This window comes from Nicotiana tabacum, chromosome 17 (genome assembly GCF_000715075.1).
Source record: "Nicotiana tabacum cultivar K326 chromosome 17, ASM71507v2, whole genome shotgun sequence".
NCBI classification, from domain to species: domain Eukaryota; kingdom Viridiplantae; phylum Streptophyta; class Magnoliopsida; order Solanales; family Solanaceae; genus Nicotiana; species Nicotiana tabacum.
Window position 1 is genome coordinate 52,814,987 of NC_134096.1, and position 15,209 is coordinate 52,830,195.

The 15,209-nt window shown below is 38.0% G+C and overlaps 1 protein-coding gene across 2 annotated transcripts; it reads right to left on the reverse strand.

Moving 5' to 3' along the window:
- Positions 1–376: 376 nt before the first annotated feature.
- Positions 377–14,182, reverse strand: LOC107805338 (ubiquitin receptor RAD23d-like). 2 transcript variants are annotated; one of them, XM_016629369.2, is made up of 12 exons: positions 13,980–14,182; positions 12,301–12,462; positions 12,054–12,107; positions 3,517–3,593; positions 3,360–3,416; positions 3,085–3,262; positions 1,927–2,073; positions 1,782–1,847; positions 1,658–1,705; positions 1,436–1,542; positions 1,217–1,295; positions 377–799 (listed from the first exon to the last, which is right to left on the reverse strand). In XM_016629369.2, the coding sequence occupies exons 1-12, from the start codon at positions 14,043–14,045 to the stop codon at positions 683–685; spliced, it is 1,158 nt and encodes a 385-aa protein (XP_016484855.2). In that variant the 5' UTR covers positions 14,046–14,182; the 3' UTR covers positions 377–682. The 2 variants fall into 2 exon arrangements, with proteins under 2 accessions (XP_016484855.2, XP_016484856.2); XM_016629370.2 differs by lacking the exon at positions 12,054–12,107.
- Positions 14,183–15,209: the final 1,027 nt, after the last annotated feature.

The following is a 15,209-nucleotide window of genomic DNA, read 5'->3' on the forward strand; positions in this document are numbered from 1 at the left end:
TCATATAGTTCATTATAAAAATGATAATTTTGTATCAAATTTATTTCTGTTCAGGACTATGGTTTGCAATAATATAATGAATGTTATTGATAATGGTATTGTTGGGTATTTATGATAGTTTTTAGAACTTGTGAGTATAAGTCATGTTTCATGTTTTTCCAAACCAAACTTCACCCAAAACAGATGTCCAAACACATTTTCATCTTCAAAGCAAACTTCAATCAAATCAGATTTTTCAGAATAAATTTGGAAATCTATGACCAAACGCTAGCTAAGTCAATGCCATCAGCAGTTGCTGTCAAGCATCTTTAAGTTCACGAGAAAAAGAAGGCAACGATAAGAATGACAAACATATTGAAATCGGTATATAGCAGACTTCACAGGGAAAGAAAATCAAATTATTCTTGGCAAATGGATGGCCATAACTTTCCTCCGAAGTACAGAAAAGGTTACAACTTAATCGCACTTGAGCAACAACAAGAAAGCTTGCTGGTACTTTTACTTGTATAACATATCCATTATAGAAATAGTTTTAGATCCAAGGCTATCCACTGTGAATGAGGGGATTGAATTACTCCACATGGAATGATAGAAAGATTCACACGGATTGAGAAGAAAGAGAACAAAAACAAAAGTATAACGGAAACTGTAAGAAGTCAAAGTGCACTCTGTTTCATCCATGTCATTCATCAAACTCATGCATATGATCCAAGAGATAGTTTGCAGCCAGCTCCTCATTTTTGTTGCATGCAAAAAATACTTGCAATACCAAAGCTCGATCGAAACCCATAGCTTCAAGCTGTTAAGGTCAACACCACCAAGCAGAAATAGACAAGCACTATCATGTCAGAATAAAATTTCATGTCTGCTAAAGCTACAGTGTAACTGCAAAAGTAAAATTTGGAAAGCCAAGTAACATCCATCATAGTTTGCCGCTTTATTATAATGATTATAATGAAATCTCAAGTAACATCCAAGAAGTTCTCTCCTTTCTCATAATGATTTCACGATCATTGGAAACTCAAGATGCTATGGTTCTGTATTACGTAAAAGCACAATATAATTTCAACAAACATTCATGAAAAGGCAACAGTGATTACTCTGAAGTTCCCTGATGACATTCCACTCCTACAGGGAAACTGTTATGAAATGAACTCTAACTCTAACTGAACCTGAAACCATGTGGTACAACCTAAAAGATAAATGAAGAACTTACTCGTTCGATAGCCTCGCGCTCTTCCGGTGTGACAGTCACAGCTTGTGGTATCGCCCCTGCCGGCTGCCCGGGCACATTCCTGATAGCACCACATAAGTGACAAAGTAAACCTCACATACACATGAGAGATGCTGAAGAAAGGATTTTGGACAGCTAGAAGCTAAAGTAATTGAGCCTCATATGCATCCTTCTCCCAAATACAAAACAAGAAGTTCTCACCCCTCCCCCTCAACAGGTTCATTGATGAGGCGCAGAAAGTCAGCTTGATGTTCTTGAATAAGCCGCATCAATTGAGGATTTTGCTTACCCAACTCCTGGAGCATAGGCTGCAAAGTAAAAGGAAGTCATGGTTCCAGAAAACATTTGTAAATGGTTTGAGCAAACAAAATTAAAAGCCAGTTTGTGTTGATGTGTATGTGTATGCGTATGTGTGTGTGATACCTGCAATATCTGCGGGTTTGCTTGCACCATTGCTCGAAGGGCTTGAAACTGTTGATGGATAAAAGAGGCTATAAAATTATGCTTACAAATTTAATAACCAATTTTACAAAGGCAGGATGTGCACCTGTGGACTATTGCTTAAGAAATCTAAATTTCCAGCTCCAGCATTTGAACCGACATTTGGAAGGCCCTGATGGTAATTTTGTGATAATTTTTAGCATATTGAATAACAACAGCATAACTTCAAATTTTCTGGTAGATTTCACCACCTGAGGAAAGAGATCTAAAGGGTTAGCGTTTGGGCCACCGGACGGAACTGCCGGCTGTGAAGCCTGAACTGGAGGATCTACTGCCTGTCCGCTGGCAGGAGCAGGAGCAGGAGCAGGAGGTGGAATTTCTGCTTGCTCAGGAATACCCTAAAAGATATTAATGTACTTTAAAGTCAATTAAAAGATATGATTATAGATTATGTTGCTCGGACTCTCCGTACATGTTGCCGGGTGCGTGTTGGATCCTCCAAAAATAGTGTATTTTTGGAGGATCCGACACGGGTGTGGTATTATTTTGGAGAGTCTGCGCAACATAGATTATAGAAGACAAGAAAATACTAGCTAGCATAACACACGAGCACTAACTGCCAGCAGAATGTGAACATTTTCTTACTTTCTGAAGTAACTCTATTCTCTGGGCAAAGTAACTACAGGAGAATATGAAGCTTCAAGAATACTACTATAGAAGGGCATTGCGATGCACAAAATAAAGAAGAATCAATCAATTAGCTACGCCTCAATCTCAAACTAGTTGGGGTTGGCTATATAAATTCTCTATATCCGGTTATAAAAAACAATAATCTACATTCATCAGCTCTACCCGGTCTATTTCATTCAAATACTAAATAATTTGCCTTTCAAAATTAGGGATTCTCAAAAACTACAGTTTCTTTAACTGTTACACTTATTACTACATTGACATACAAAACTAAAAAGACTCCTGGCAAACGTAGGACCTAATGTGAGCTAATAACAACTAAACCTTAATCCCAACTAGTTGATGTTGCTTGTACGATCTTTGGCTTCCATTATGTTTTGTTCTTAGCTAAAACAGTGGGGAATTTTTTAAGTATGGTCCCGAGGTCATAACATGAAGAAAGAGGATAAAGGCTGCACCAGCAAAAGTGACGAAGAACGTGGAAAAAACACCTCAAACATAGCAAAGATAGCAGCCAAGAAAAAGAAACAAAAGAGAGAGAGCGAGAGAGAGAGAGAGAAATCGGTCATTCAGGAAGAGGGTGGTGGTGATATGATAAAACAGTACACAAGACAATATTTAGTACAGTTGCACACCCAACACATGGATAAATTCTCCTAGTCCACAGTTTAAGAGACTTAGAAATGATTGTCAGCCAAAACTGAAAGTGCATAACTCACAGAATACAAGTATTCAATAGCTCTCTCTGGATTGTTAAATGCAGCACGTAGAGCACGAATAACCGTATCCCGATCCCAACTTCCACCACCCATATCAAGAATCTGTTGAACTGTAGCTTCTAAGGTACTTCCGGCAACAAGATTTGAAGCCGCTTGGCCATACACATCTGTCACAGGACTGTTTGACAAAGAAAGTATTATAAAACATGACCTAACTAAACGCATATCATCACCAAAAAATACGTTTCTAGTCCAAGCATATCATATGCACTCACTTAGCGGAAACTGGCGCAGCGGCAGGAGTAGGAGCAGACTGAGGAGCAGATTGTGCACTAAAAAGCAGAAAGAGAGCTTCAGCTTAAGCTAACTAAACCACAAACATAAAAATTGATTCCAAGTATCTTCCAACAAACAGCAATAGTAAAAACTCACGGCGCCACGCTTGCAGCAGTTGCTTGAGGTGCTGTTACAGTCTGTGTAGGTTGGCCAGTGGAGGTTGCAGGTTGGGCCTAGTCAAACAGATATCATCAGCTTCCAAATAACCATTCTAGATTCATATAATTATCTTCAAATGGTTCACAGCATAAGATGTTACACTTCAGGTGCTATAGTCATTTCAAAGGCCTCAGCAAAATCATTCTCTTTCAGCACAAAGTTCAGCTACAAAACTCATAAACCAAACATGTGTCTCCACACATACACATGAACAGGTGTAGGTTACAAGAACAATCATCATTCAAATATATAAGGAAGGTAATTATCACAACGGCAGAAAATATTTGTGTATCTATATCTATATCTATATATATAGACACTTAAACTTGCCACTAATTTCCATTTAGACATCTTATTTACGGGGCTGACCTATCGAACACTTCATATTACTAAAAAGTGTACCAATTGAAAAAAATAAAGAATAAATAGAGAAAAAAATACTCTTCTTCTCTCTCGGCGTACGTTAAGCGTGACTTGCTAAACAACGCTGGCCGGAAGTGGGGCGAGGACGACCAAAACGGAATGTGACGAAGGTTCAACTAGCTGATTTCGTAATGTCAGGTAATTGCGGTGGAGGACAAGGGAGGGATTTGTCGCCGACTGAAACCCTACCTAGCGAAAAAAGGAAAAACTCGATAATGCCTAATTCAGGAGGAACAAGTGTCATAAAGTTGAATTCACCAGTAGATTCAAGCAATACCAGTACCAGTGGCCTGAATTTAACGCCTAAAGCTACGGTGGGGACGATTGGACCAGTAAGCCCAGGAGGTAACACTGTTCCATTGCTTACTGGAGAACGAACAGTAACACAAACGACTGAGAAGACTAAGACGTTGGACCAACTCCCCTCTCAAAAGGCTATTGCTAGCACGAGCAAATCAATTGCAGAGGAAGAGCAACAGGGTAATGAGCATCAAGATGATAATCTGCTGAAACAGGGGAAGGCAGGTCCAACTAATGGGAAGGCAGGAAAACCATGGGTGAACTTGTTTGCTGGCAACAGGATGGCTGCAAGGGGGATGGACCTGGTCTATATTCCTCCAATGATTCAGAGTGGAGTTAAAAAAGTTCAATTGCAACAAGAGGAAATGGCAGATGAAACTGAGAAGTGGCAGAAGGCAATCATACTGTATGTCATTGGCACCTCCCCATCAATTGGAACTATGGAAAGGTTCATAGCTTCCCAATGGAACTTTGCTGCTAAACCAAAAGTTTACTATCACAATGAGGGATATTTTGTCATTCTGTTCAATACCATGGAGGATAAAAATGAAGTACTGTACTCAGAGCCACACACTATATGTAACAAGTCAATTATCCTCAAATCATGGTCTACTGATTTCAATTTCTATGATGAGGTGTTGAAGACCATACCACTGTGGGTGAGTTTTCCAAACCTACCTCTAATTGTTGGGGGTAAGATTACATTGAGCAGAATTGCTAGTGGTTTTGGGGTGCCCTATATATGCTGATGAATGTATATCTAGTACAGCTAGAATCTCCTATGCTAGGGTTCTAATTGAAATGGATATCTCAAAGGAATTGCCAAAATGCATTATAGTGCAGGATCCATCGGGGAAAGAATTTGAGCAAGTGGTAGAGTATGATTCGGTGCCACAATACTGCCATAAATGTCTTATGGTTGGGCATGATTGTGCTGTCACGCAAGAAGTTGCTGAACCACAAGTAGTAAGGCAGAAGGATGGTCAACAAAAACAAAAGGTTGTAGCACTAAATCAACAAGACAGAACTTATAAGACTGGAGGCAATATGCAGCAAGCAAAGCCCCAAAAGCCAACAGTTTAACGGGTAGCAAGAGGACAATTCAAACAAAATGATGAGGTTAAGGACAAACAGGTAACTCAACCTCAGCAGCATGAGTCGCAGACACTGGATAATGACAAAGAACCATGGCAAAAAGCTAGTGGAAAAGGCCTGCAAGCTAACCATCCCAATCCTCAGCAATATGCTCTTGTCACTACCAATGGATTCTCTCCTTTAAGAGTGGAACAACAGGCGGAACATACAAGCTGGGCTGATGCTGTTGAAAGACAAAGGAGTACAAAGGAGGGTGTAGAAGAGGTTCCCCATCAATCCATCTCATTATGAAGATAGCTACATGGAATGTGAGGGGTTTCAATAAAGTAGGAGATGAAGGTGTTCTTACAGGTGAATAAGATAACTATCATAGCAATTATTGAACATAGAGTTCAAGATACTAAAGTAAAAGAAATAATAAACAAGGTTGCAGCTGGTTGGAATTGGTGTTCGAATGTTTCAGCAAATCGCAGAGGAAGATTATGGATTATGTGGGATCCTAATAGTAATATGTTCACGGCTCTACAGAGCCACACACAATTCATTCATGGGCTAGTACAGAGTGCTGTTTCTACCAATCAGTTTGCTTTCACTGCTGTGTATGGGCTTCACACAATTGCTCATATGCTTTAAAGGAGTTGGAGGAACAGATGAACATGCCTTGGCTAATTATGGGGGATTTCAATGCAATTAGGGATATGGATGACAGAGTCAATGGCACTGCAGTTCATGATAATGAAGTTAAAGACTTCAGAGATTTTATGGAAGATTGCAGAGTAACTGAATTACCAACTGTAGGAAGACCTTATACATGGACCAATAGTCATGTGTATAGCAGGATAGATAGGGCTCTTGTAGATGCTCAATGGATGATGGATATGCCTCCTATGCAAGTCCAAGTGAAGGATCCTCATTTCTCAGATCATTCTCCCCCAAGTATAGAGGTGAAATTAATAATGGATAACAGAAAGAAGCCTTTAAAATTTTACAATTGCTTAGATGAACATCCACTAGTGGGATTATACTGGTGACAAGAGCGGGTTGCTCTAGTGGTGAGCACCCTCCACTTCCAACCAAGAGGTTGTGAGTTCGAGTCACTCCAAGAGCAAGACGGGGAGTTCTTGGAGGGAGGGAGTCGAGGGTCTATTGGAAACAGCCTCTCTACCCAGGGTAGGGATAAGGTTTGCGTACACACTACCCTCCCCAGACCCCACTAGTGGGATTATACTGGGTTGTTGTTGTTAGCTGAACATCCAAAATTTGGTCAATTGGTACAAGAAGGATGGCAAAACAGGAGTATTGATATGAAAGGTATATGGCAGAATTTAAAAATTGTAAAAGCTGCTTTAAAAGGCTTGAATAGGAAAGAGTTTGCAGGTACAACTATAAAGGTTAAAAAGATGAGAGAGGAGTTGGCAACCATTCAATCACAGATGAGAAACACTACCTCAACTGTTGTTATGTTTGAAGCTGAAAAAGCTACTCCCTCCGTTTCAATTTATGTAAACCTGTTTGACTGGGCACGGAGTTAAAGAAAAAATGAAGACTTTAGGAATTTGTGGTCTTAAACAATTCAAAAAGGGGTCCAGAGTATTTGTGTGGTTATAAAAGCTTCTCATTAAGGGCAAAATTGTAAGTTTAAACAAAATTGTTTCCAAATTTAGAAATGGGTCATTCTTTTTGGAACGGACCAAAAAGGAAATAGGTTCACATAAACTGGAACGGAGGTAGTATTAGACAGAAGCTCGAGAAATGGAGTATGATTGAGGAAAGTATCTTCAAGCAGAAGTCAAGGGTACAATGGCTTAAATTGGGGGACTCTAACACAACTTTTTTCTTTGCCAGCATGAAAGGGAGAACCTCACAAAATCAAATCAAGCTTCTCACAGCTGAAGATGGAAGTCTAATAAGAACTACAACAGGCATCGAGCAAGAAATAGTGGGCTTCTATAAGAGATTGCTAGGGAATTCGTCTAGTAGCCTGCCTGCAATTGATCCCACTGTGATGAGGCAAGGGCCGGTATTAACAAGAAACCAGCAACTACGACTAATCTCACCTTTCACTAGTGATGATGTGTTCAAAGCACTACAGGGGATTGATGACTCGAAAGCTCCAGGGGGTGATGGATTCAATGCATGCTTTTACAAGAAAGCATGGACTATAATTGGGAAGGATGTAACAACAGCAATTCTAAACTTCTTCCATGAGAACAAAATGTACAAGCCAGTTAACATCACCTCAGTCACTCTGATTTCCAAAGTGAAGAATCCAGCTTCAATCAAACAGTATCGACTTATCTCATGCTGCACTATTTTATATAAGCTCATCTCTAAGATGCTAACACGCCGACTGCAACTAGTGATGGATTATTTGATTGATAAGAGCCAGGCAACTTTTGTACCATGAAGAATGCTGAATGACAACATCTTACTAGGACATGAACTTGTGAAAGGCTATGCAAGGAAAGGAACTTCACCCAGGTGTATGATCAAAATAGATATGCAGAAGGCATATGATTCCCTGGAATGGGTGTTTCTTGAATGAACAGGTCCTCACAGCAATGAATATACCAGGCCAGTTCATCAAATGGATTATGAGTTGTGTCACCACAGTGTCCTATTCCATTGTGATTAAGGGCAAACCAACAGTTCCTTTTGATGCTAAACGTGGAGTCAAACAAGGAGACCCTATGTACCATATCTCTTTGTCCTGGCTATGGAATATTTGACAATGGAATATTTGACAAGGTTACTGAAGGATTTGAAGAATAAACCAGACTTCAATTTCCACCCCAGATGTGAGAGGCTAAACATAGTACAACTAAGTTTTACCGATGATCTGCTTTTATTCTGTAGGGGTGACCTAATGTCTACACATATGCTATATGATTGCTTTCAACGTTTTTCTAACTCATCTGGGCTGATTGCAAATCAAGAGAAAAGCTGTATGTATATATTTTGGAGGGGTGCCAATGGACATACAACATCAAATTTTGCATAGGCTGGGGTTCTCCATGGGGTCTCTCCCTTTTAGATACCTTGGAGTACCACTGAGTGCAAAAAGATTATCAGTGGCTCAATGTCAACCCCTGCTAGATAAGATTTTGGCAAAGGTTCATCATTGGACAGCAAAATTCCTGTCTTATGCAGGACGATTACAATTGATCAAGAGTGCTATGATTGCTATCCAATCCTTTTGGTCGCAGATCTTTCCACTGCCAAAAAAGATCCTGCTGAAGATTGAAACTATTTGCAAGAGATTCTTATGGACAGGGGAATCTGGAAGTAGCAGGAAGGCACTGGTGGCCTGGAAGCAACTCTGTTGGCCTAAGAGAATCTTTCGTAACCAGAAGAGGAGAAGTGAGGACATGGTTAGATTAATAATCCAAGAGGTCCATTGCCGAGGGAGTTTGAAATCTAACTTAGTGAAGATACTACAGATTCTAAACTTCTATCCTTAGATAGTTCTTGTATTTCCTTAGATTTGGTGTTGTTTAGTTACCAAGACCTTCTATAGTTGGGGCTGCATGTCCAACTATAGAATGATAGTGAAGGGTTTCTGGCATTCTGTTATACTTGTACATATTTTCCATGGTAATAAAATTTAAATTACCAACAAAAAAAAAGTGTACCAATTGAACCCTTCATTAACAGTACACCAAAGAATCCAAACGTGTGATATTCAAATACTAATGACATAGCAATGAAGCAAATCAAAATTTGACACGACAATAAAGATAAAGAAAAAAAATACACATGCTAGCTTTTGCTTTTTCTGGGACAAGAAAATTGTGCTTGGTGAGTTGGAGAACTCTGAGAGTCGGCGTGATTTTGGGTTTTATAGGCGCATTAAGGTTGGAGAGGTTGAGGGGGCATTGCGGCAAATGAGCAGGGTAAGGCGATAGGGTCAGGCGAGATCCCGATGGAATTTTGGAAAGACACAAGTCAGGCATGCTTGGAATAGCTTACCCTTACTGGGTTGTTTAATGTCTTTTTATTTTATAAAGGTTGTTTAATGTCATTTTTAGGATGAAGAAGATGACCAAAGAATAGAGGTGGAGTTTGATGATCCCATTGTACAAGAACAAGGGTGATATCTAGAATTACAATAATTATAGGGATATCAAGTTGTTGAGTCACACTATGAAAGTTTGGGAAAGGGTGGCGGAAGGGAGGGTGATGACGAGTGTGTCTATTTTTGAGAACCAGCTCGGATTCATGCCAGGCCGATCAACCACGAAAGTCATTCATCTTGTGAGGAGATTGGTGGAGCAGTATAGAGAGAGGAAGAAGGACTTGCATATAGTGTTCATTGACTTAGAAAAAGCTTACGATAAAGTACCGAGAGAGGTTCTATGGAGATATTTAAAGGTAAGAGGTGTTCCAGTAGCGTACACTAGGGTAATTAAGGACATGTATGGTGGAGCTAAGACTCGAGTGATGATCGTATGGGGGAGACTGGGAACATTTTCAAGTGGTGATGGGGTTGCATCAAGGATCAGCTTTTAGTCCGTTTTTACTTGCCCCAACGATGGATGTGCTGACGCGACACATCCAAGGGGAGGTCCCATGGTGTATGTTATTTGCAGATGATATACTGACTGACGAGACGCGAGGGGTTAACGCTAGGTTGGAGGTTTGGAAACAGACCATAGACTCTAAATGTTTCAAGTTGAACAGGACCAAAATATTATACTTGGAGTGCAAGTTCAGAGATGGACTCATGAAGCAGAAGTGGACGTGAAGCTTGATAGTCAAGTCATCCCCATGAGTGAAAGTTCCAAATATATTGGGTGTGTAATCCAGGGAGAGAGATGCATAAAAAACTTGATATCTCTCATCTTCTTTTATGAAACAAACGATACATAAAAATAGAAAATGGGAGAGAGATGCATAAGCAACGCTCAAAATATTGAAGGTTCAATTTTTTTCTAGGATAAGGTCATGTTTTGGTTGTGAATGTGAGCCACGATGGGTGTGGGGTGTGGGGTGAGGGAGGTAGGCAAGTAGGAATGGAAATAAAAAGTGATAGAAACGAGAATGTTGTGTAAGTTTTCTTATTTCATGCACTCAAGTTTTGTTTGAGATGCACGTATGGTTCCACATCTGCATTGAGTGTTCAATTGGCACACTTTTTAGTAACATGAAGAGTTCAATAGATCAGACCCTTAGATAAGATGTTTAAATGAAAAATGGTGGCAAGTTTAAGTGTGTGTGTATATATATATATATGTATGTGTGTGTATATATATATATTTGTTAAAGTAAGTTGAATTCATAATCTCAACCACCATACTAGAAACAGATATAAACTGCATAAGAAAGCTCAAATGACTAAAAGAACCTCCACAAGTAATTAAGTTCTCACCGTATTTGAAGGTGATTGCATGTCGCTTGAATTGATACAGTTGATCAATTTAATTTAGTTAATTAGATAATATATTTTTTTGGGTAATTCTGGCTTTAGTTCAAACATGTATTAGAAAAGTATTATAGTTTTATCCAGCGGAAGTCATATATTGAAAGCATAACCATGAATTAATATAGTTCTCGATCTTCAAGCTTTCTATTTGCAAGTTGCTTCGTGCTTCATATTAAACAAACTCATCTCAAATCAATATTCACGTAGCATTGTCCTCACAAAAGCAGGCTATCTAGCATTGTCAGATAACGTTTGTGGCGGCAGTGATTTACTAAAATCCAATAGAAAAAGATCTTAGTTGATATAAAGTCCCAATTATTAGGTTAAACCCTAATATGCACCATGATATAGGAAACTATATTATTAATCATAATTGATGATAAATATAAAAATCATCTTTTATGTATGCAAGATATAAGGTGACATAACAAATTCTCATGAACCACTTCCTCTACCTCTACTGTCCAACCATGTAGCTAATTACTGAGTTATTTTATTTACCATAAATAATTACTAATCAAGTATATCATTGAAAATAAATTCACCAAAAAGTAAAGCCAAAACAAACATAACTAAACAATTTTACCATTAAGAAATACAACAATAAAGAAAAAGCAAAACCAAACCATGTTAAGAAAATTATCTTTAGTTGGCAAATAAAAATATGCTATTGAGATGCACCTCAAAGAGAAGAAGCTTTTGACATGCTTATAGCATACTGTAAATTGCTGTAGATGTATGATAATAGGTATGCAATCAAATATGAAGTTTACTATGTACCTATCGGCTTTACGTGATCTGAAAATATATGCAGCAAATGGGCACACTATAACCCTTTTTATATTGGTAAAAAGGTATTCTTATATGAAGAATTAACCGGGATTGGTATAGCTTTAGAACTTCAATAACAAGTAGGACACTTAATTCGTATAATAATTCCATGCTAATTCGTATTAGGATAAGGTTTTTGGTGTGACAGTTTTATCCAAAGGCTAATTATCTTTCCCAAAATATATTTTAACTTTTAGAGGGTATAAAAGTCGATCAACATTTCAGGGATATTTTTGTCGTTCAACATTTCCCGTAAAACATTCATGCTTTTATAATAATATAGATAGATATATGTTAAAGGAAGTTGAATTCATAATCTCAATCATCACACTAGAAACATATATAAACTGCATAAAAAAGCTCAAATGAATAAAAGAACTTCCACAAGTAATTAAGTTCTCACCGTATTTGAAGGTGTTGGTTGCGTAGCTGAGGTTGCACTAGTTGAAACCTTATTCTACAATGATCATGGGAGGACAAAAATGGATATGAACCAGCATCGGCAAAAAAAATAGAAAAATCTGTATTCACGCAGCTCATGGAAGCAAAAAGTACCCTTAAAATCATCCAGGAAGAACAACTATTTCTAACAAAACAATAGAAAAAACCTTTGTGGAGCACATGCTTAAATTATTCTGAAGAATTGGTACCTTAGAAAGCATTATAACAACAAAACTATTCTCAGCGACTTTGTTTTCCTCCAACGTTGTAGTGTCCTTGAGAACTTTACCCTGGTGGATAAGCATCTGTTGTGCAGCTGGGTAGATATCTTGACCTTGAGCTGTTTCTATGTTTTTCTTCACATCAGCAACCTGAATATTTATTGCTATGGACATCAGTTTGTGCAACAGAGGAAAAAGGGAAAGAAGAAGGAAAGAAAGAAAGCACTGGCAGAGAAATTACAAACATGAGTGAGATCAGGGCTTTTTGTTTAAAAGTAACACGCAAGATCAAGGCTTGCGATGCTGTTCTGATTATTTTGGGTCAACTTACTCTATTATTAAACAGGAAAGGGTGGAAACATGTGAAATACACAAAGAGGGCATAGCTAGGGAGACGAATAAACAACAAAAAAGCAAAATTAGGAAGGTAAAATAGCTGTAACTGCTGCACAAGCTGTTCAATGTCTGCACACTACTCTTTGGACTAAAAGAAAGGAAAGGGAATCACAAAAGGACGAAAAAGAAAAACCGATATAAAAGAAAAGGCAAACATAAAATAAAATAAAAAAACGCAGCACATCTTCTGAATTATCTGCATGCAGAAGGTTTCATCAGCCTCAAACGAATGCTTTTAAGAGAATGAAAGAGTCCTAGAACGTAGAATCACCCATTTGGATAATACATATTGCTTTAACAGGATGTTATTGCTTCTCAAAACTTAGTTGGCCCTTTTTTGAAGGAGAAATTCAAAATTGAACATGAGAAAATCTTGAAGCAGTCCTGACACCACCCAATCGACAATCAATCACCTTTCCAACAGAAGGAAAGATTGTCACTTGTACTTTTTCTTTTTTGTTTGTCCTGCCTTCCATTCTTTTTGTTGAGGGTAGAGGAAAGTAGTGACAAGAAGGAAAGATCCTATTTCTACCTATATTATTTTCTTTCCTATTCCTAGCAAGTTATTGTATCACATAACTTACCTAGCACTCTAACCAAGGTCGTGCTAAAACACAGAAACTCCATTAACACAACCAATTGCTCCAGTAACATTAGAAACAATTAAAATATTCCAAAATTAGTCGAGGTGCACGCAAATCCATTTGCTCTTCATAGTGTTATAATAATAGCAGGACTGTATGGAATCTACTCAATAGTAAACAATCGTTTACCTGAATCCAAATCCAGTTCTACTCAAGCAATCCGCATAAAATATTCCAAAATTAGTCGAGGTGCACGCAAGTTGGCCGGGACACCACCGTTGTCAAAAAAAAAATCCCAAAATAACTTCACAGCATTCTATACTATCAATCCACGAATCAAAACAACAACAATATCAATATTACTTAAAATAACCTACAATTCGCAAACAAAGCTACCACTCTACAGCGATTGATTTAGCTTTCACCAGGACGCCACTAACTTTGACTCGAACTATATATAGAGTTGAATTTTTGTCATAACAAGTCGGCATTCACTATTACAGGACTAGTTAGGAGTATCACTGACTTAAAATCCTGAATCCACGCCAGCTGCTTGGAAACCCTAATCAGAATCCAACCGCCGCTACAATAACTCAATTTGCTAATTGCACACAATTTCACAAATATAGACCCATGAAAGCATGAATATACAATTTAAAAAGATAAGAGAGATAAATCGATAGGTACCGTGTCTTCGGGTTTCACTTCGATCTCAAAGTGAGTGCCTTTCAAAGTCTTCACAAAAATCTTCATCTTCAACCTCTCGTTTACACGTCCTTCCACTTCCGTTACCGTCGTCTGCAACTTCCGGTCGCTGCCGGCGATAGAAAAGATGTGTTAAGTTTGTAGAAAGAAGAAAGTCTCGAGCAGAAAGATTTTACACTGAAAAAGGGTAGCTAATGTCTTTATCACGCTTTATATACTTGAAAAAGGAAGGGTAATGATTAGGTTACCCCTAGGTCGCGACAGCTCAGAATCCACCAATAATATGAATACACGTCGAGTACAGTGGTGTTTGTGGATTACGTTGTTAATTTCCTTTCACGCAGTAAGCATGGAGCTAGTTGGATAATTCTCATTATTTTAACTTAACTCGTCTTAATTCGAATATTAACTATACGCGAATGACTTAGCCACAAAATAACAAACTATCTAAAAATCTTGAATATCATAACTTTATTAATTAATTTCCAAGGGAAAAATGAATATCATATTGAGACAATAGATGAGAATAATCTTGAATATCTCATCAATGTCTTTGGCCATAAAATGATTAATGAGAAGTTTCCATCTTTATCTCGTGGCTTGTATTGGACAAGAATTAGTGCAATTGAGGCACATTTTATTGTCAACCAAAAGTTTACTGATTCCAATACTTTTGTACTTTGGCATGATCGATTGGGACATCCTGGATCAATTATGATGAGACGAATTATAGAAAACTCAAATGGGCATCCATTAAAAAATTTAACGATTATTTTAGATAATGATTTTTTTGCACTTTTTGTTATCAAAGCCAGTTAATTATTACACCATCAACAACAAAGGTTGGGATTTAGTCCCCTGCATTTTTGGAACGTATACAAGGGGATATTTGTGGACTTATTCACCCACCTAGTGAGTCATTTAGATATTTTATGGTCTTAGTAGATGCATCTTCTAGATGGTCTCATGCGTGCCTATTGTCATCTCGCAACCTAGTGCAAAATTAATGGCACAAAAAATTCGATTACGGGCATAATTCCCCTATAATCCAATTAAGTTTATTAGACTTGATAATGCTACTGAGTTTTCATCCCCAAGCATTTAATGATTAGTGCTTATCAATTAGGGAAAAAATAAAAGATCTTGTAGCTCATGTTCACACTCAAACTTGCCTTGTAGAATCTTTGATTAATGTTTGTAATTGATAGAAGA

Coding starts and splice junctions, on each gene's coding strand:
- LOC107805338 (XM_016629369.2), bottom strand. CDS start 14,045: ATGAAGATTTTTGTGAAGACTTTGAAAGGCACTCACTTTGAGATCGAA. Junction 2,074..3,084: donor CTATTGAATACTTGTATTCT/GTGAGTTATGCA, acceptor AATATCTTTTAG/GGTATTCCTGAGCAAGCAGA. Junction 1,706..1,781: donor TCTTAAGCAATAGTCCACAG/GTGCACATCCTG, acceptor ATCCATCAACAG/TTTCAAGCCCTTCGAGCAAT.